General features: G+C 46.0%; 1 protein-coding gene across 1 annotated transcript in view; it reads left to right on the top strand.

Annotated features, from left to right (window-relative positions):
- The window catches only part of LOC139405250 (ras-associating and dilute domain-containing protein-like), a 97,689-nt gene that overhangs the window by 48,686 nt on the left and 25,931 nt on the right, over positions 1-23,072 (top strand). The window contains exons 12-17 of the mRNA XM_071147689.1: positions 424-540; positions 796-919; positions 10,296-10,468; positions 14,841-14,991; positions 16,980-17,407; positions 21,578-21,857. Coding sequence (XP_071003790.1) covers positions 424-540; positions 796-919; positions 10,296-10,468; positions 14,841-14,991; positions 16,980-17,407; positions 21,578-21,857 — 1,273 coding nt within the window. The remainder of the gene's footprint in view (positions 1-423; positions 541-795; positions 920-10,295; positions 10,469-14,840; positions 14,992-16,979; positions 17,408-21,577; positions 21,858-23,072) is intronic.

The raw sequence follows: 23,072 nt of genomic DNA, 5'->3' as shown, positions 1-23,072 counted from the left end.
GAGGATAGAGGTCATGTCTGTCTAGCTCACCACTGAGGATAGAGGTCATGTCTGTCTAGCTCACCACTGAGGATAGAGGTCATGTCTGTCTAGCTCACCACTGAGGATAGAGGTCATGTCTGTCTAGCTCACCACTGAGGATAGAGGTCATGTCTGTCTAACTCACCACTGAGGATAGAGGTCATGTCTGTCTAGCTCACCACTGAGGTCTGTTGGTAGCTAATGTGTGTTGGTAGCTAACGTGTGTGTGTCGTTAACGTGTGTCTCTCTGTGTGTGTGGTTGTGTGTGTGTGTGTGTGTGGTTGTGTGTGTGTGTGTGTGTGTGTGTGTGGTTGTGTGTGTGTGTGTGTGTGTGTGTGTGTGTGTGTGTGTGTGTGTGTGTGCATGTGTGTGCGTGTGTGTATGTGTGTGTGTGTGTTCCAGTCCCTGTACGTAGTACTTCCTGGTCTACTGGACTGTAACCCTTTCCCAGTGGACAGCTCTGAACCCTGCTGGAGAGGAGGTACAGGGTTTCCTGAGCCCGTTCGCAGGGTCCTGCAGGTACCACACACACACACACACACACACACACACACACATGGACAGACACACACATTATTCCTGCATGGAATATATTTGGCATGATACATTTTTACATTTCTGTCACTGTGTGTGTGTGTGTGTGTGTGTGTGTGTGTGTGTCTGTCCATGTGTGTGCGTGTGTGTGTGTGTGTATGTGTGTGTGTGTGTGTGTGTGTCTGTCCATGTGTGTGTGTGTGCGTGTGTGTGTGTGTGTGTGTGTGTGTGTGTCTCCAGGTGTTCCAGTGCAGTCAGGAGCTACTCCAGGGCTACCAGGTCCACCCAGAGGTCCAGGCCCAGATGTTCTCCTACCTCTTCTTCTTCTCCAACGTATCTCTCTTCAACCAGCTCATGGACAAGGGTGAGACACACGTGGACGCGCACGCACACACACACACACACACACACACACACACACACACACACAGACACACACACACACACACACACACACACACACACACACACACACACACACACACACACACACACACACACACACACACACACACACACACACACACACACAGAGAAAAGTAATTGAGTGTCATCTGCATAGCAATGATGGGAGAGACTGTGTGGTTTTGACGGAGTCAAGTGACTTGGTGTATAGAGAGGAGAGGGACTAGAACCGAGCTCTGAGAGAGGAGAGGGACTAGAACCGAGCTCTGAGAGAGGAGAGGGACTAGAACCGAGCTCTGAGAGAGGAGAGGGACTAGAATCGAGCTCTGAGAGAGGAGAGGGACTAGAACCGAGCTCTGAGAGAGGAGAGGGACTAGAACCGAGCTCTGAGAGAGGAGAGGGACTAGAACCGAGCTCTGAGAGAGGAGAGGGACTAGAACCGAGCTCTGAGAGAGGAGAGGGACTAGAACCGAGCTCTGAGAGAGGAGAGGAACTAGAACCGAGCTCTGAGAGAGGAGAGGGACTAGAACCGAGCTCTGAGAGAGGAGAGGGACTAGAACCGAGCTCTGAGAGAGGAGAGGGACTAGAACCGAGCTCTGAGAGAGGAGAGGGACTAGAACCGAGCTCTGAGAGAGGAGAGGGACTAGAACCGAGCTCTGAGAGAGGAGAGGGACTAGAACCGAGCTCTGAGAGAGGAGGGGGACTAGAACCGAGCTCTGAGAGAGGAGAGGGACTAGAACCGAGCTCTGAGAGAGGAGAGGGACTAGAACCGAGCTCTGAGAGAGGAGAGGGACTAGAATCGAGCTCTGAGAGAGGAGAGGGACTAGAACCGAGCTCTGAGAGAGGAGAGGGACTAGAACCGAGCTCTGAGAGAGGAGAGGGACTAGAACCGAGCTCTGAGAGAGGAGAGGACCTAGAACCGAGCTCTGAGAGAGGAGAGGGACTAGAACCGAGCTTTGAGAGAGGAGAGGAGGACCTAGAACTAGGACTAGAGGACGAGAACTGAGGCCTGGGCTAAATATATATTGCTCCAGTAAAATAGGTCTGTTGAGCGTGAAAAAACCCAGCAGCGTTGCAGTTCTTGACATAAACCGGCGTGCCTGACTTCAATCTTTTGTTTTGCCCATTCACACTCTGAATGGCACACAGACACAATCCATGTCTCGATTGTCTCAAGACTTAAACATCCTCCATTCACCTGTCTCCTCCATTCACCTGTCTCCTCCATTCACCTGTCTCCTCCATTCACCTGTCTCCTCCATTCACCTGTCTCCTCCATTCACCTGTCTCCTCCATTCACCTGTCTCCTCCATTCACCTGTCTCTACCATTCACCTGTCTCCTCCATTCACCTGTCTCCTCCATTCACCTGTCTCCACCATTCACCTGTCTCCTCCATTCACCTGTCTCCTCCATTCACCTGTCTCCTCCATTCACCTGTCTCCTCCATTCACCTGTCTCCTCCATTCACCTGTCTCCTCCAGTCTCCTCCATTCACCTGTCTCCTCCATTCACCTGTCTCCTCCATTCACCTGTCTCCTCCAGTCTCCTCCATTCACCTGTCTCCTCCATTCACCTGTCTCCTCCATTCACCTGTCTACTCCAGTCTCCTCCATTCACCTGTCTCCTCCATTCACCTGTCTCCTCCATTCAATGCCACAAGAGAAGAATGTGTTTATATTTGATTCCATGTGTTATTTCATAGTGTTGATGTCTTCACTATTATTCTACAATGTAGAAAATAGAAAAAATAAATTTGAAGTCAGAAGTTTACATACACCTTAGCCAAATACATTTAAACTCCCTGACATTTAATCCTAGTAAAAATTCCCTGTCTCGGGTCAGTTAGGATCACCACTTTATTTTAAGAATGTGAAATGTCAGAATAATAGTAGAGAGAATGATTTATTTAAGATTTTATTTCTTTCATCACATTCCCAGTCGGTCAGAAGTTTACATACACTCAATTAGTATTTGGTAGCATTGCCTTTAAATTGTTTAACTTGGGTCAAATGTTTTGGGTAAACTTCCACAAGCTTCCCACAATAAGTTGGGTGAATATTGGCCCATTCCTCCTGACAAAGCTGGTGTGACTGAGTCAGGTTTGTAGGCCTCCTTGCTCACACATGTTTTAATTGTTGTAATTGGTACAGATCATTCTCTAAGTACTAAACCTCAGTCTGGTAATGAATGATCATTCTCTAGACCTCAGTCTGGTAATGAATGATCATTCTCTAGACCTCAGTCTGGTAATGAATGATCATTCTCTAGACCTCAGTCTGGTAATGAATGATCATTCTCTAGACCTCAGTCTAGTAATGAATGATCATTCTCTAGACCTCAGTCTGGTAATGAATGATCATTCTCTAGACCTCAGTCTGGTAATGAATGATCATTCTCTAGACCTCAGTCTGGTAATGAATGATCATTCTCTAGACCTCAGTCTGGTAATGAATGATCATTCTCTAGACCTCAGTCTGGTAATGAATGATCATTCTCTAGACCTCAGTCTGGTAATGAATGATCATTCTCTAGACCTCAGTCTGGTAATGAATGATCATTCTCTAGACCTCAGTCTGGTAATGAATGATCATTCTCTAGACCTCAGTCTGGTAATGAATGATCATTCTCTAGACCTCAGTCTGGTAATGAATGATCATTCTCTAGACCTCAGTCTGGTAATGAATGATCATTCTCTAAACCTCAGTCTGGTAATGAATGATCATTCTCTAGACCTCAGTCTGGTAATGAATGATCATTCTCTAGACCTCAGTCTGGTAATGAATGATGTGGCAGTTGAGCTAGTAGCTTGAGGAAACTATTCAACGAGGCACAAACTGGTTGAACCAATGTTGTTTCAACATCATTTGTCAATGTATTTGTGACGTGACATCGATGTGGAAAATACATTCTGATTTCAACCTTCGAAACAGAGAACAAATGAATCGTCATGAATAAGGAACCATGAAAATGAGTCCTAATAAAACCTGTTTAATATAAACGTTTGTCAGATGGTTTGTATAAGGAACCATGAAAATGAGCCCTAATAAACCCTGTTTAATATAAACGTTTGTCAGATGGTTTGTATAAGGAACCATGAAAATGAGTCCTAATAAACCCTGTTTAATATAAACGTTTGTCAGATGGTTTGCAGCATCAGGATCAGATGAGATGGAGGTCGTTACCACTGACAACTAAATCAGAGGGGCGTTTTAGTTTTTAGTTTTTTATCCCATTGAGGTTGAAAAAAAGAGTTGGGGACCACTACACAACAACACACAGAGAGAAACACACAACAACACACAGAGAGAAACACACAACAACACACAGAGAGAAACACACAACAACACACAACAACACACAACAACACACAGAGAGAAACACACAACAACACACAGAGAGAAACACACAACAACACACAACAACACACAGAGAGAAACACACAACAACACACAACAACACACAACAACACACAGAGAGAAACACACAACAACACACAGAGAGAAACACACAACAACACACAGAGAGAAACACACAACAACACACAACAACACACAGAGAGAAACACACAACAACACACAGAGAGAAACACACAACAACACACAACAACACACAGAGAGAAACACACAACAACACACAGAGAGAAACACACAACAACACACAACAACACACAGAGAGAAACACACAACAACACACAGCAACACACAGAGAGAAACACACAACAACACACAGAGAGAAACACACAACAACACACAACAACACACAGAGAGAAACACACAACAACACACAGAGAGAAACACACAACAACACACAGAGAGAAACACACAACAACACACAACAACACACAGAGAGAAACACAACAACAACACACAGAGAGAAACACACAACAACACACAGAGAGAAACACACAACAACACACAGAGAGAAACACACAACAACACACATAGAGACACACACACACAGACAGACAGAGAGAAACACACACACACACACAGAAACACACACACACACACAGAGAAACACACACATAGACAGACAGACAGAAACACCCACAGAGATACCCACAGAGAGATACACACAGAGAAACACCCACACAGAGACACACACAGAGAGAAACACACAGAGAAACACACAGACAGAGAGGCACACTTCCATTAGTCTGCCTCAGGGTAAATCCCTAGATGAGGAATGGTGTGTGTGTGTGTGTGTGTGTGTGTGTGTGTGTGTGTGTGTGTGTGTGTGTGTGTGTCAGCATTTTGACGGAGGAGAGGAAAGCAACTCGTGCTTTAGATTTGTCCTTGACAACCTCACCCTCCCCTTCCCACCTCCCCTTCCCACCTCCCCTCTTCTCTTATCCTCTGATGGTCTTTATTATTGGGGGATGGGGGAGGATGAGAGTTGTCTGGGATGGAGGGTAAGATGGGGGAGCTAAAAGCAATATAGGGTGAGAGCTGATGACCTTCCTAACATAGATCTTTCTTTCTCTCCTTTCTCTCTCTTTCTCTCTCCCCCTTTCTCTCTCTCCCCCATTTCTCTCTCTCTCCCCCATTTCTCTCTCTCTCTCTCTCTCTCTCTCTCTCTCTCTCGCCCCCCCTTTCTCTCTCTGTTTCTCTCTGTTTCTCTCCCCCCCTTTCACTCTCCCCCCTTTCTCTCTCTCTCCCCCCCTTTCTCTCTCTCTGTCTCTCTCTCTGTGTTTGAAAGCACTAGATGTATTAATGTATATATAGACTGCATGGTCACTATGGGGAAGCTCTAGCAGGGCAGAAATTTGCCCAACTGACTTGTTGGAAAAGGTGGCATCCTATGACGGTGCCACGATGAAAGTCACTGAGCTCTTCAATGAATCCATTCTACTGTTAATGTTTGTCTATGGAGATTGCATGGCCGTGTGTTCGATGTTATACACCTGTATACACTTGAAGGGGTGTACACATATATAGTGTAGTTAGTCCACATACTGCTGGTCATGTAGTGTATCTGTTTCTCTCTCTGTTCACATTGATGTTTCTCTGGCGATGGTATCCATGGTAACAGCAGGTAGCGCCAATGTCAGATGCCATAGCAACCGAGGCAGAGAGAGGCAGAGAGAGATGGAGCGAGCCAGAGAGAGGTAGAGAGAGGTAGAGAGAGGTAGAGAGAGGCAGAGAGAGGTAGAGAGAGGTAGAGAGGCAGAGAGAGGTAGAGCGAGGCAGAGAGAGAGAGCTGAGTGGTACTGTGTGTTAGTAGTGTTTGCTGTGACAAACTGTGACCTGTAAGCAGATTATATCAGAAGACCATTTCTGCTGAGGACTACGGTCCAGGTTCTGTGTTGTGTTTGTCTGAGGACTACGGTCCAGGTTCTGTGTTGTGTTTGTCTGAGGACTACGGTCCAGGTTCTGTGTTGTGTTTGTCTGAGGACTATGGTCCAGGTTCTGTGTTGTGTTTGTCTGAGGACTACGGTCCAGGTTCTGTCTTGTGTTTGTCTGAGGACTACGGTTCAGGTTCTGTGTTGTGTTTGTCTGAGGACTACGGTCCAGGTTCTGTGTTGTGTTTGTCTGAGGACTACGGTCCAGGTTCTGTGTTGTGTTTGTCTGAGGACTACGGTCCAGGTTCTGTGTTGTGTTTGTCTGAGGACTACGGTCCAGGTTCTGTGTTGTGTTTGTCTGAGGACTACGGTCCAGGTTCTGTGTTGTGTTTGTCTGAGGACTACGGTCCAGGTTCTGTGTTGTGTTTGTCTGAGGACTACGGTCCAGGTTCTGTGTTGTGTTTGTCTGAGGACTACGGTCCAGGTTCTGTGTTGTGTTTGTCTGAGGACTACGGTCCAGGTTCTGTGTTGTGTTTGTCTGAGGACTACGGTCCAGGTTCTGTGTTGTGTTTGTCTGAGGACTATGGTCCAGGTTCTGTGTTGTGTTTGTCTGAGGACTACGGTCCAGGTTCTGTGTTGTGTTTGTCTGAGGACTACGGTCCAGGTTCTGTGTTGTGTTTGTCTGAGGACTACGGTCCAGGTTCTGTGTTGTGTTTGTAGTGTCTGAGGAGTTCAGTCATGTCTCTCAGAGCAGCGAGGACAGATTGTCATATTCCCAGACTATAAGCCTATTAGGGGGGAGGGGGTGATGGGGGGGGGGGTACCCATTGGCTGGGGCGGAGGGGGGATGGAGCTGTACCCCTGGGGTGGGGTAGGAGGGGGTGAAGGAGGAGGAGGGTTGGACAGGGATTAGCTACCTCTTAAAGTGGCACTAATGACTCCAGTCTCCTTTTCACCTCATTTAATACCTACGATTTACTGAACAAAAGGCACCTCTCCATAGGTGGTCCAGGTTAGTCATGACATGAGAGAGAGAGAGAGAGAGGGAGAGAGGGAGAGGGGGAAAGAGGTATTCCGAGCCCTGCCATGGGAACTCCTCAATTTTGGAGAGCTGATCACAAAAAAGAATTTTCCGCCAGGAAATGTGTTCTACAACAGACTAATCAGACAGGTGTGGACTGTGTTCTACAACAGACTAATCAGACAGGTGTGGAATGTGTTCTACAACAGACTAATCAGACAGGTGTGGACTGTGTTCTACAACAGACTAATCAGACAGGTGTGGAATGTGTTCTACAACAGACTAATCAGACAGGTGTGGAATGTGTTCTACAACAGACTAATCAGACAGGTGTGGACTGTGTTCTACAACAGACTAATCAGACAGGTGTGGACTGTGTTCTACAACAGACTAATCAGACAGGTGTGGAATGTGTTCTACAACAGACTAATCAGACAGGTGTGGAATGTGTTCTACAACAGACTAATCAGCCAGGTGTGGACTGTGTTCTACAACAGACTAATCAGACAGGTGTGGACTGTGTTCTACAACAGACTAATCAGACAGGTGTGGAATGTGTTCTACAACAGACTAATCAGACAGGTGTGGACTGTGTTCTACAACAGACTAATCAGACAGGTGTGGACTGTGTTCTACAACAGACTAATCAGACAGGTGTGGAATGTGTTCTACAACAGACTAATCAGACAGGTGTGGACTGTGTTCTACAACAGACTAATCAGACAGGTGTGGAATGTGTTCTACAACAGACTAATCAGACAGGTGTGGAATGTGTTCTACAACAGACTAATCAGACAGGTGTGGACTGTGTTCTACAACAGACTAATCAGACAGGTGTGGACTGTGTTCTACAACAGACTAATCAGACAGGTGTGGAATGTGTTCTACAACAGACTAATCAGACAGGTGTGGACTGTGTTCTACAACAGACGAATCAGACAGGTGTGGACTGTGTTCTACAACAGACTAATCAGCCAGGTGTGGACTGTGTTCTACAACAGACTAATCAGACAGGTGTGGACTGTGTTCTACAACAGACTAATCAGACAGGTGTGGACTGTGTTCTACAACAGACTAATCAGACAGGTGTGGAATGTGTTCTACAACAGACTAATCAGACAGGTGTGGAATGTGTTCTACAACAGACTAATCAGCCAGGTGTGGACTGTGTTCTACAACAGACTAATCAGACAGGTGTGGACTGTGTTCTACAACAGACTAATCAGACAGGTGTGGACTGTGTTCTACAACAGACTAATCAGACAGGTGTGGAATGTGTTCTACAACAGACTAATCAGACAGGTGTGGAATGTGTTCTACAACAGACTAATCAGACAGGTGTGGACTGTGTTCTACAACAGACTAATCAGACAGGTGTGGACTGTGTTCTACAACAGACTAATCAGACAGGTGTGGAATGTGTTCTACAACAGACTAATCAGACAGGTGTGGACTGTGTTCTACAACAGACGAATCAGACAGGTGTGGACTGTGTTCTACAACAGACTAATCAGCCAGGTGTGGACTGTGTTCTACAACAGACTAATCAGACAGGTGTGGAATGTGTTCTACAACAGACTAATCAGACAGGTGTGGACTGTGTTCTACAACAGACTAATCAGACAGGTGTGGAATGTGTTCTACAACAGACTAATCAGACAGGTGTGGAATGTGTTCTACAACAGACTAATCAGCCAGGTGTGGACTGTGTTCTACAACAGACTAATCAGACAGGTGTGGACTGTGTTCTACAACAGACTAATCAGACAGGTGTGGAATGTGTTCTACAACAGACTAATCAGACAGGTGTGGACTGTGTTCTACAACAGACTAATCAGACAGGTGTGGACTGTGTTCTACAACAGACTAATCAGACAGGTGTGGACTGTGTTCTACAACAGACTAATCAGACAGGTGTGGAATGTGTTCTACAACAGACTAATCAGACAGGTGTGGAATGTGTTCTACAACAGACTAATCAGACAGGTGTGGAATGTGTTCTACAACAGACTAATCAGACAGGTGTGGAATGTGCTCTACAACAGACTAATCAGACAGGTGTGGACTGTGTTCTACAACAGACTAATCAGACAGGTGTGGAATGTGTTCTACAACAGACTAATCAGACAGGTGTGGAATGTGTTCTACAACAGACTAATCAGACAGGTGTGGAATGTGTTCTACAACAGACTCATCAGACAGGTGTGGAATGTGTTCTACAACAGACTAATCAGCCAGGTGTGGACTGTGCTCTACAACAGACTCATCAGACAGGTGTGGACTGTGTTCTACAACAGACTAATCAGACAGGTGTGGAATGTGTTCTACAACAGACTAATCAGACAGGTGTGGAATGTGTTCTACAACAGACTAATCAGACAGGTGTGGAATGTGTTCTACAACAGACTAATCAGACAGGTGTGGAATGTGTTCTACAACAGACTAATCAGCCAGGTGTGGACTGTGTTCTACAACAGACTAATCAGACAGGTGTGGAATGTGTTCTACAACAGACTAATCAGACAGGTGTGGACTGTGTTCTACAACAGACTAATCACACAGGTGTGGAATGTGTTCTACAACAGACTAATCAGACAGGTGTGGAATGTGTTCTACAACAGACTAATCAGACAGGTGTGGAATGTGTTCTACAACAGACTAATCAGACAGGTGTGGAATGTGTTCTACAACAGACTAATCAGACAGGTGTGGAATGTGTTCTACAACAGACTAATCAGACAGGTGTGGAATGTGCTCTACAACAGACTAATCAGACAGGTGTGGAATGTGCTCTACAACAGACTAATCAGACAGGTGTGGAATGTGTTCTACAACAGACTAATCAGACAGGTGTGGAATGTGCTCTACAACAGACTAATCAGACAGGTGTGGAATGTGTTCTACAACAGACTCATCAGACAGGTGTGGAATGTGTTCTACAACAGACTAATCAGCCAGGTGTGGACTGTATCTTTATGTGTCTGTGTGTGTGTGTGTGTGTGTGTGTCTGCGTGTGTGTGTGTGTGTGTAGGTCCGTCGCGGGGCTGGTTCCAGCGCTCTAAGGTTCTCCAGGTACAGGCCTGTGTCAGGATGGTTCTAGAGTGGACTAGGAAGGCGGGGCTTAGTTACCTGGCAGACAAGTTCTTCAACAAGTTCAACAGCGCTGTCAGCATCCTGGCCACACCTCCTCAGCAGCTAACACAGGTAAGGTCACACACCTGACATCTGACCCTGTCAGCATCCTGGCCACACCTCCTCAGCAGCTAACACAGGTAACATCACACACCTGATCTCTGACCCTGTCAGCATCCTGGCCACACCTCCTCAGCAGCTAACACAGGTAAGGTCACACACCTGACCTCTGACCCTGTCAGCATCCTGGCCACACCTCCTCAGCAGCTAACACAGGTAACGTCACACACCTGACCTCTGACCCTGTCAGCATCCTGCCCACACCTCCTCAGCAGCTAACACAGGTAAGGTCACACACCTGACCTCTGACCCTGTCAGCATCCTGGCCACACCCCCTCAACAGCTCACACACCTGACCTCTGACCTCTAACCCTGTCAGCATCCTGGCCACACCTCCTCAGCAGCTAACACAGGTAACATCACACACCTGACCTCTGACCTCTAACCCTGTCAGCATCCTGGCCACACCTCCTCAGCAGCTAACACAGGTAACGTCACACACCTGACCTCTGACCCTGTCAGCATCCTGGCCACACCTCCTCAGCAGCTAACACAGGTAACGTCACACACCTGACCTCTGACCCTTTCAGCATCCTGGCTACACCCCCTCAACAGCTAACACAGGTAACATCACACACCTGACCTCTAACCTTTTCTCACCTTAAAGGTCCAATGCAGCCATTTTTATCTCAATATAAAATAATTCTGGGTAACAATGAAGTACCTTACTGTGATTGGTCACAAATATTTCTCTCTCTATATATTCTGATATATTTATCTCTATATATTTCTCTCTATATATATTCTGATATATTTATCTCTCTATATATTCTGATATATTTATCTCTCTATATATTCTGATATATTTATCTCTCTATATATTCTGATATATTTATCTCTCTATATATTCTGATATATTTATCTCTCTATATATTCTGATATATTTATCTCTCTATATATTCTGATATATTTTTCTCTATATATTTATCTCTCTATATATATTCTGATATATGTATCTCTCTATATATTCTGATATATTTATCTCTATATATATTCTGATATATTTATCTCTATATATATTCTGATATATTTATCTCTATATATATTCTGATATATTTATCTCTCTATATATTCTGATATATTTATCTCTCTATATATTCTGATATATTTTTCTCTATATATTTATATCTCTAGATATTCTGATATATATATCTCTCTACATATTCTGATATATTTATCTCTCTATATATTCTGATATATTTATCTCTATATATATTCTGATATATTTATCTCTCTATATATTCTGATATATTTATCTCTCTATATATTCTGATATATGTATCTATCTATATATTCTGATATATTTTTCTCTATATATTTATCTCTCTATATATTCTGATATATTTATCTCTCTATATATTCTGATATATTTATCTCTCTATATATTCTGATATATTTATCTCTCTATATATTCTGATATATGTATCTCTATATATATTCTGATATATTTATCTCTCTATATATTCTGATATATTTATCTCTCTATATATTCTGATATAATTATCTCTCTATATATTCTGATATATTTATCTCTCTATATATTCTGATATATTTATCTCTCTATATATTCTGATATATTTATCTCTCTATATATTCTGATATATTTATCTCTCTATATATTCTGATATATTTATCTCTCTATATATTCTGATATATTTATCTCTATATATATTCTGATATATTTATCTCTCTATATATTCTGATATATTTATCTCTATATATTCTGATATATTTATCTCTATATATATTCTGATATATTTATCTCTCTATATATTCTGATATATTTATATCTCTATATATTCTGATATATATATCTCTCTATATATTCTGATATATTTATCTCTATATATATTCTGATATATTTATCTCTCTATATATTCTGATATATTTATCTCTATATATATTCTGATATATTTATCTCCATATATTTATCTCTCTATATATTCTGATATATTTTTCTCTCTATATATTCTGATATATTTATCTCCATATATTTATCTCTCTATATATTCTGATATATTTATCTCTCTATATATTCTGATATATTTTTCTCTCTATATATTCTGATATATTTATCTCTATATATTTATCTCTCTATATATTCTGATATATTTATCTCTCTATATATTCTGATATATTTATCTCTCTATATATTCTGATATATGTATCTCTCTATATATTCTGATATATTTTTCTCTATATATTTATCTCTCTATATATTCTGATATATTTATCTCTCTATATATTCTGATATATTTATCTCTCTATATATTCTGATATATTTATCTCTCTATATATTCTGATATATGTATCTCTATATATATTCTGATATATTTATCTCTCTATATATTCTGATATATTTATCTCTCTATATATTCTGATATATTTATCTCTCTATATATTCTGATATATTTATCTCTCTATATATTCTGATATATTTATCTCTCTATATATTCTGATATATTTATCTCTCTATATATTCTGATATATTTATCTCTCTATATATTCTGATATATTTATCTCTCTATATATTCTGATATATTTATCTCTATATATATTCTGATATATTTATCTCTCTATATATTCTGATATATTTATCTCTATATATTCTGATATATTTATCTCTATATATATTCTGATATATTTATCTCTCTATATATTCTGATATATTTATATCTCTATATATTCTGATATATATATCTCTCTATATATTCTGATATATTTATCTCTATATATATTCTGATATATTTATCTCTCTATATATTCTGATATATTTATCTCTATATATATTCTGATATATTTATCTCCATATATTTATCTCTCTATATATTCTGATATATTTTTCTCTCTATATATTCTGATATATTTATCTCCATATATTTATCTCTCTATATATTCTGATATATTTATCTCTCTATATATTCTGATATATTTTTCTCTCTATATATTCTGATATATTTCTCTCTATATATATTCTGATATATTTATCTCTCTATATATTCTGATATATTTCTCTCTCTATGTGTCTAGATGACTTGGAAGGTGCTGTTTGTGTACCACGCCAGTGTCTATATATTCTGATATATTTATTTATATACTGTATGTCTTTATACACTGAACACAAATAGAAATGCAACATGCAACAATTTCAACGATTTTACTGAGTTACAGTTCATATAAGGAAATCAATCAATTTAAATAAATGTATTAGGCCCTAATCTATGGATTTCACATGACTGGGCAAGAGCGCAGCCACGTGTGGGCCTGGTTGGGGAGCAGGCCACTGGGGAGCCAGACCCAGCCACTGGGGAGCCAGACCCACCCACTGGGGAGCCAGACCCACCCACTAGGGAGCCAGGCCCAGCCACTGGGGAGCCAGACCCAGCCACTGGGGAGCCAGACCCACCCACTAGGGAGCCAGGCCCAGCCACTGGGGAGCCAGACCCAGCCACTGGGGAGCCAGACCCACCCACTGGGGAGCCAGGTCAGGCCACTGGGGAGCCAGCCCCCCCCACCCCACTGGGGAGCCAGACCCACCCACTGGGGAGCCAGACCCACCCACTGGGGAGCCAGACCCACCCACTAGGGAGCCAGGCCCAGCCACTGGGGAGCCAGACCCAGCCACTGGGGAGCCAGACCCACCCACTGGGGAGCCAGGTCAGGCCACTGGGGAGCCAGTCCCCCCCTCTGGGGAGCCAGACCCACCCACTGGGGAGCCAGACCCACCCACTGGGGAGCCAGACCCACCCACTGGGGAGCCAGGTCAGGCCACTGGGGAGCCAGTCCCCCCCTCTGGGGAGCCAGACCCACCCACTGGGGAGCCAGACCCACCCACTGGGGAGCCAGACCCACCCACTAGGGAGCCAGGCCCACCCACTAGGGAGCCAGACCCACCCACTAGGGAGCCAGGCCCAGCCACTGGGGAGCCAGACCCAGCCACTGGGGAGCCAGACCCACCCACTAGGGAGCCAGGCCCACCCACTAGGGAGCCAGACCCACCCACTAGGGAGCCAGGCCCAGCCACTGGGGAGCCAGACCCACCCACTAGGGAGCCAGGCCCAGCAAATCAGAAGTCATTTTTTACCCCACAAAGAGTCTTTATTACAGACAGAAATACTCCTCAGCACACCCCTGTTCAGTATGTATTTCTGTCTAGATGAGTTGGAAGGTGCTGTGTGCAGACCACCCCAGTCTAAAGCTAGTCTATATATTCTGATATATTTCTCTATATATTTCTAGATGATTTGGAAGGTGCTGTGTGCAGACCACCCCAGTCTAAAGCTAGTCTATATATATTCTGATATATGTATGTATATATTTCTAGATGAGTTGGAAGGTGCTGTGTGCAGACCACCCCAGTCTGAAGCCGGTTCAGCTGCATGGCCTGTTGACTCAGTACCAGTTGACAGCTGAGATGGGGCCTGTTCCAATATGGCAGCCCAGCAGTGAGGATGAGGCATACATATACAGGACAGGTACCTGCTGAGGGGGGGTTAACATGCCTGTGTGGATTCTAACCCCTGGTCTGCTATGTCTGTGTGGATTCTAACCCCTGGTCTGTCTGTGTCTGTGTGTATTCTAATCCCCTGATGTGTCTGTGTTGATTCTAACCCCTGATGTGTTTGTGTGGATTCTAACCCCTGGTCTGCTATGTCTGTGTGGATTCTAACCCCTGGTCTGTCTGTGTCTGTGTGTATTCTAATCCCCTGATGTGTCTGTGTTGATTCTAACCCCTGATGTGTCTCTGTGGATTCTAAGCCCTGGTCTGTTGTGTCTCTGTGGATTCTAACCCCTGGTCTGTTGTGTCTGTGTGGATTCTTACCCATGGTCTGCTGTGTCTGTGTGGATTCTAACCCCTGGTCTGCTGTGTCTGTGTGGATTCTAACCCCTGATGTGTCTGTGTGGATTCTAACCCCTGGTCTGCTGTGTCTCTGTGGATTCTAAGCCCTGGTCTGTTGTGTCTCTGTGGATTCTAACCCCTGGTGTATTGTGTCTGTGTGGATTCTTACCCCTGGTCTGCTGTGTCTGTGTGGATTCTAACCCCTGGTCTGCTGTGTCTGTGTGGATTCTAACCCCTGTTGTGTCTGTGTAGATTCTAACCCCTGATGTGTCTGTGTGGATTCTAACCCCTGGTCTGCTGTGTCTGTGTGGATTCTAACCCCTGTTGTGTCTGTGTGGATTCTAACCCCCGGGTCTGCTGTGCCTGTGTGTATTCTAACCCCTGCTCTGTGTATGTCTGTGTGTATTCTTACCCCTGGTCTGTCTGTGTCTGTGTGTATTCTAACCCCTGCTCTGTCTGTGTCTGTGTGTATTCTAACCCCTGCTCTGTCTGTGTCTGTGTGTATTCTAACCCCTGGTCTGTGTGTATTCTAACCCCTGCTCTGTGTGTGTCTGTGTGTATTCTAACCCCTGGTCTGTCTGTGTCTGTGTGTATTCTAACCCCTGCTCTGTCTGTGTCTGTGTGTATTCTAACCCCTGCTCTGTCTGTGTCTGTGTGTATTCTAACCCCTGGTCTGTCTGTGTCTGTGTGTATTCTAACCCCTGGTCTGTGTGTATTCCAACCCCTGGTCTGTCTGTGTCTGTGTGTATTCTAACCCCTGCTCTGTGTGTGTCTGTGTGTATTCTAACCCCTGGTCTGTGTGTATTCTAACCCCTGCTCTGTGTGTGTCTGTGTGTATTCTAACCCCTGCTCTGTGTGTGTCTGTGTGTATTCTAACCCCTGGTCTGTGTGTATTCTAACCCCTGGTCTGTCTGTGTCTGTGTGTATTCTAACCCCTGCTCTGTCTGTGTCTGTGTGTATTCTAACCCCTGCTCTGTCTGTGTCTGTGTGTATTCTAACCCCTGGTCTGTCTGTGTCTGTGTGTATTCTAACCCCTGGTCTGTGTGTATTCCAACCCCTGGTCTGTCTGTGTCTGTGTATATTCTAACCCCTGCTCTGTGTGTGTCTGTGTGTATTCTAACCCCTGGTCTGTGTGTATTCTAACCCCTGCTCTGTGTGTGTCTGTGTGTATTCTAACCCCTGCTCTGTGTGTGTCTGTGTGTATTCTAACCCCTGGTCTGTCTGTGTCTGTGTGTATTCTAACCCCTGGTCTGTGTGTATTCTAACCCCTGGTCTGTGTGTGTCTGTGTGTATTCTAACCCCTGGTCTGTGTGTATTCTAACCCCTGGTCTGTGTGTGTCTGTGTGTATTCTAACCCCTGGTCTGTGTGTGTCTGTGTGTATTCTAACCCCTGGTCTGTGTGTGTCTGTGTGTATTCTAACCCCTGCTCTGTGTGGATTCTAACCCCTGGTCTGTGTGTATTCTAACCCCTGGTCTGTGTGTATTCTAACCCCTGCTCTGTGTGTGTCTGTGTGTATTCTAACCCCTGGTCTGTGTGTGTCTGTGTGTATTCTAACCCCTGCTCTGTGTGTGTCTGTGTGGATTCTAACCCCTGCTCTGTGTGTGTCTGTGCCCCTCCCCCAGTGGACCTTTTGGAGAGTTTCGAGAACCACCCCCCCATCGTCCTCCCCAGCGGGGGGTTCAGAGTGGACCTGGACAGTGACTGTCTAGAGGACAGCATCTATAGGCAGCTGCTCTATGTCAAACACTTCCTCTGGGGGCTACGCACACACACTCACACACACCCCGCTGTCAACAACACACACACTCACACACACCCCGCTGTCAACACCACACACACTCACACACATCCCACTGTCAACACCACACACACTCACACACACCCCGCTGTCAACAACATACACACTCACACACACCCCGCTGTCAACAACACACACACTCACACACACCCCACTGTCAACAACACACACACTCACACCACGGTTAACGGGACTGGAACGAGCACCAGCACCGGGACGAGTACCACACCGGCAGACTGGCAGGAAACACAGGTAGGTCACGTGATGGACACACACACTCACACACACACTCACACTCACACTCAAACACACACTCACACACACACTCACACACACACTCACACTCACACACACACACTCACACACACTCCTTGCAGTAATCTGGGCCATGTGCCTCAGCAGCTGTGGTTCTTTAGCAGTTACCAGTAATCTGTTACATGAAATACCAAAGCCCTCTAAGGCATCCACACACACACACACACACACACACACACACACACACACACACACACACATGGATGTGCACACAGACAATACTCCTCTCCCCTCCAATAACTCTGCAAGAACTCAGACTTGCCGCATATGTTGGTCACACATCCACCCTGGAGGAGCCAAGTCCCAGACATGACATCTACCCTGGAGGAGCCAAGTCCCAGACATGACATCTACCCTGGAGGAGCCAAGTCCCAGACATGACATCTACCCTGGAGGAGCCAAGTCCCAGACATGACATCTACCCTGGAGGAGCCAAGTCCCAGACATGACATCCACCCTGGAGGAGCCAAGTCCCAGACATGACATCTACCCTGGAGGAGCCAAGTCCCAGACATGACATCTACCCTGGAGGAGGAGCCAAGTCCCAGACATGACATCTACCCTGGAGGAGCCAAGTCCCAGACATGACATCTACCCTGGAGGAGCCAAGTCCCAGACATGACATCTACCCTGGAGGAGCTAAGTCCCAGACATGACATCTACCCTGGAGGAGCCAAGTCCCAGACATGACATCTACCCTGGAGGAGCCAAGTCCCAGACATGACATCTACCCTGGAGGAGCTAAGTCCCAGACATGACATCTACCCTGGAGGAGCCAAGTCCCAGACATGACATCCACCCTGGAGGAGCCAAGTCCCAGACATGACATCTACCCTGGAGGAGCTAAGTCCCAGACATGACATCTACCCTGGAGGAGCCAAGTCCCAGACATGACATCCACCCTGGAGGAGCCAAGTCCCAGACATGACATCTACCCTGGAGGAGGAGCCAAGTCCCAGACATGACATCTACCCTGGAGGTACCAAGTCCCAGACATGACATCTACCCTGGAGGAGCCAAGTCCCAGACATGACATCTACCCTGGAGGTGCCAAGTCCCAGACATGACATCTACCCTGGAGGAGCCAAGTCCCAGACATGACATCTACCCTGGAGGAGCCAAGTCCCAGACATGACATCTACCCTGGAGGAGCCAAGTCCCAGACATGACATCCACCCTGGAGGAGCCAAGTCCCAGACATGACATCCACCCTGGAGGAGCCAAGTCCCAGACATGACATCTACCCTGGAGGAGCCAAGTCCCAGACATGACATCTACCCTGGAGGAGCCAAGTCCCAGACATGACATCTACCGTGGAGGAGGAGCCAAGTCCCAGACATGACATCCACCCTGGAGGAGGTACCAAGTCCCAGACATGACATCTACCCTGGAGGAGGTACCAAGTCCCAGACATGACATCTACCCTGGAGGAGGAGCCAAGTCCCAGACATGACATCCACCCTGGAGGAGGTACCAAGTCCCAGACATGACATCTACCCTGGAGGTACCAAGTCCCAGACATGACATCTACCCTGGAGGAGCCAAGTCCCAGACATGACATCTACCCTGGAGGAGCCAAGTCCCAGACATGACATCTACCCTGGAGGTACCAAGTCCCAGACATGACATCTACCCTGGAGGAGCCAAGTCCCAGACATGACATCCACCCTGGAGGTACCAAGTCCCAGACATGACATCTACCCTGGAGGAGGAGCCAAGTCCCAGACATGACATCCACCCTGGAGGAGGTACCAAGTCTCAGACATGACATCTACCCTGGAGGTGCCAAGTCCCAGACATGACATCTACCCTGGAGGAGCCAAGTCCCAGACATGACATCTACCCTGGAGGAGCCAAGTCCCAGACATGACATCTACCCTGGAGGAACCAAGTCCCAGACATGACATCTACCCTGGAGGTACCAAGTCCCAGACATGAAATCTACCCTGGAGGAGCCAAGTCCCAGACATGACATCTACCCTGGAGGAGCCAAGTCCCAGACATGACATCTACCCTGGAGGAGCCAAGTCCCAGACATGACATCTACCCTGGAGGAGGAGCCAAGTCCCAGACATGACAGCTACCCTGGAGGAGCCAAGTCCCAGACATGACATCTACCCTGGGGGAGGAGCCAAGTCCCAGACATGACATCTACCCTGGAGGTACCAAGTCCCAGACATGACATCTACCCTGGAGGTACCAAGTCCCAGACACAAGTCCCAGACATGACATCCACCCTGGAGGAGGTACCAAGTCTCAGACATGACATTTACCCTGGAGGTGCCAAGTCCCAGACATGACATCTACCCTGGAGGAGCCAAGTCCCAGACATGACATCTACCCTGGAGGAGCCAAGTCCCAGACATGACATCTACCCTGGAGGAACCAAGTCCCAGACATGACATCTACCCTGGAGGTACCAAGTCCCAGACATGAAATCTACCCTGGAGGAGCCAAGTCCCAGACATGACATCTACCCTGGAGGAGCCAAGTCCCAGACATGACATCTACCCTGGAGGAGCCAAGTCCCAGACATGACATCTACCCTGGAGGAGGAGCCAAGTCCCAGACATGACAGCTACCCTGGAGGAGCCAAGTCCCAGACATGACATCTACCCTGGGGGAGGAGCCAAGTCCCAGACATGACATCTACCCTGGAGGTACCAAGTCCCAGACATGACATCTACCCTGGAGGTACCAAGTCCCAGACATGACATCTACCCTGGAGGTGCCAAGTCCCAGACATGACATCTACCCTGGAGGAGCCAAGTCCCAGACATGACATCTACCCTGGAGGAGCCAAGTCCCAGACATGACATCTACCCTGGAGGAACCAAGTCCCAGACATGACATCTACCCTGGAGGTACCAAGTCCCAGACATGACATCTACCCTGGAGGAGCCAAGTCCCAGACATGACATCTACCCTGGAGGAGCCAAGTCCCAGACATGACAGCCACCCTGGAGGTACCAAGTCCCAGACATGACATCTACCCTGGAGGAGCCAAGTCCCAGAATGACATTTACCCTGTAGGAGCCAAGTCCCAGACATGACAGCCACCCTGGAGGTACCAAGTCCCAGACATGACATCTACCCTGGAAGAGCCAAGTCCCAGACATGACAGCCACCCTGGAGGAGGAGCCAAGTCCCAGACATGACATCTACCCTGGAAGAGCCAAGTCCCAGACATGACAGCCACCCTGGAGGTGCCAAGTCCCAGACATGACAGCCACCCTGGAGGTACCAAGTCCCAGACATGACAGCCACCCTGGAGGTACCAAGTCCCAGACATGACATCTACCCTGGAGGAGCCAAGTCCCAGACATGACATCTACCCTGGAGGAGCCAAGTCCCAGACATGACATCTACCCTGGAGGAACCAAGTCCCAGACATGACATCTACCCTGGAGGTACCAAGTCCCAGACATGACATCTACCCTTGAGGAGGAGCCAAGTCCCAGACATGACATCTACCCTGGAGGTTCCAAGTCCCAGACATGACATCTACACCGGAGGAGCCAAGTCCCAGACACAAGTCCCAGACATGACATCTACCCTGGAGGTACCAAGTCCCAGACATGACATCTACCCTGGAGGAGGAGCCAAGTCCCAGACATGACATCTACCCTTGAGGAGGAGCCAAGTCCCAGACATGACATCTACCCTGGAGGAGGAGCCAAGTCCCAGACATGACATCTACCCTGGAGGTACCAAGTCCCAGACATGACATCTACCCTGGAGGAGCCAAGTCCCAGACACAAGTCCCAGACATGACATCTACCCTGGAGGTACCAAGTCCCAGACATGACATCTACCCTGGAGGAGGAGCCAAGTCCCAGACATGACATCTACCCTGGAGGAGGAGCCAAGTCCCAGACATTACAGCCACCCTGGAGGAGGAGCCAAGTCCCAGACATGACAGCCATGGTAATCAGATTAAGGCTTTAGGACCAGTAAGTAGTGAATCAGGAAGGCTGGATGGATAATTCTCTGGTGTTACTGAGAGAGTCCCACTGCAGGCAACACACACACACAGTCCTGCCTTTAACAGTGTTCTAACTGCGTGTTGTTTTATCCCCCCACCCCCACCCCCCCCACAACCTCCAGAGGGAGTTCCCTTCGTCCCACAACAGTCCACGGTCAGGAGGGGTGGAGGAGTGGGTGAGGGACAGAACCCCAGGCCAATGTCACAACAGTGTGAGGAGAAATGGCACCGCCCCCCACCTCCGGCCGACCAACCAGGACCCTTCGTGCCTCCTGACTTCGCCCAACACGCCCCGGAACCCCGAGGGGGGTGGGGCTGACCTGGTTGGACACGCCCCCCAGGTCAACGGCTGCAGTAATAGCAGACCTTCAACGGACGGGAAGAAAAGCAATGGATTAGAGGGTAAGGACTCCTGTTTATATATGGGTAATATACACAACGGACTAGAGGGTAAAGACTCCTGTTTATATATGGGTAATATACACAATGGACTAGAGGGTAAAAACTTCTGTTTATATATGGGTAATATACACAACGGACTAGAGGGTAAAGACTCCTCTGCTGGCACATATATGTTTATATATGGGTAATATACACAACGGACTAGAGGGTAAAGACTCCTGTTTATATATGGGTAATATACACAATGGACTAGAGGGTAAAGACTCCTCTACTGACACATATATGTTTATATATGGATAATATACACAACGGACTAGAGGGTAAAGACTCCTGTTTATATATGGGTAATATACACAACGGACTAGAGGGTAAAGACTCCTCTACTGACACATATGTTTATATATGGATAATATACACAACGGACTAGAGGGTAAAGACTCCTGTTTATATATGGGTAATATACACAACGGACTAGAGGGTAAAGACTCCTGTTTATATATGGGTAATATACACAACGGACTAGAGGGTAAAGACTCCTCTACTGACACATATGTTTATATATGGATAATATACACAACGGACTAGAGGGTAAAGACTCCTGTTTATATATGGGTAATATACACAACGGACTAGAGGGTATAGACTCCTGTTTATATATGGGTAATATACACAACGGACTAGAGGGTATAGACTCCTGTTTATATATGGGTAATATACACAACGGACTAGAGGGTAAAGACTCCTGTTTATATATGGGTAATATACACAACGGACTAGAGGGTAAAGACTCCTCTACTGACACATATATGTTTATATATGGGTAATATACACAACGGACTAGAGGGTAAAGACTCCTGTTTATATATGGGTAATATACACAACGGACTAGAGGGTAAAGACTCCTCTACTGACACATATATGTTTATATATGGGTAATATACACAACGGACTAGAGGGTAAAGACTCCTGTTTATATATGGGTAATATACACAACGGACTAGAGGGTAAAGACTCCTGTTTATATATGGGTAATATACACAACGGACTAGAGGGTAAAGACTCCTCTACTGACACATATATGTTTATATATGGATAATATACACAACGGACTAGAGGGTATAGACTCCTGTTTTATATATGGGTAATATACACAACGGACTAGAGGGTATAGACTCCTCTACTGACACATATATGTTTATATATGGATAATATACA

The sequence above is a fragment of the Oncorhynchus clarkii genome, unplaced genomic scaffold, assembly GCF_045791955.1.
Source record: "Oncorhynchus clarkii lewisi isolate Uvic-CL-2024 unplaced genomic scaffold, UVic_Ocla_1.0 unplaced_contig_6271_pilon_pilon, whole genome shotgun sequence".
NCBI classification, from domain to species: domain Eukaryota; kingdom Metazoa; phylum Chordata; class Actinopteri; order Salmoniformes; family Salmonidae; genus Oncorhynchus; species Oncorhynchus clarkii.
Note: the sequence above shows the minus strand (reverse complement) of the source record. Positions and strands in the feature narration are given on the sequence as shown.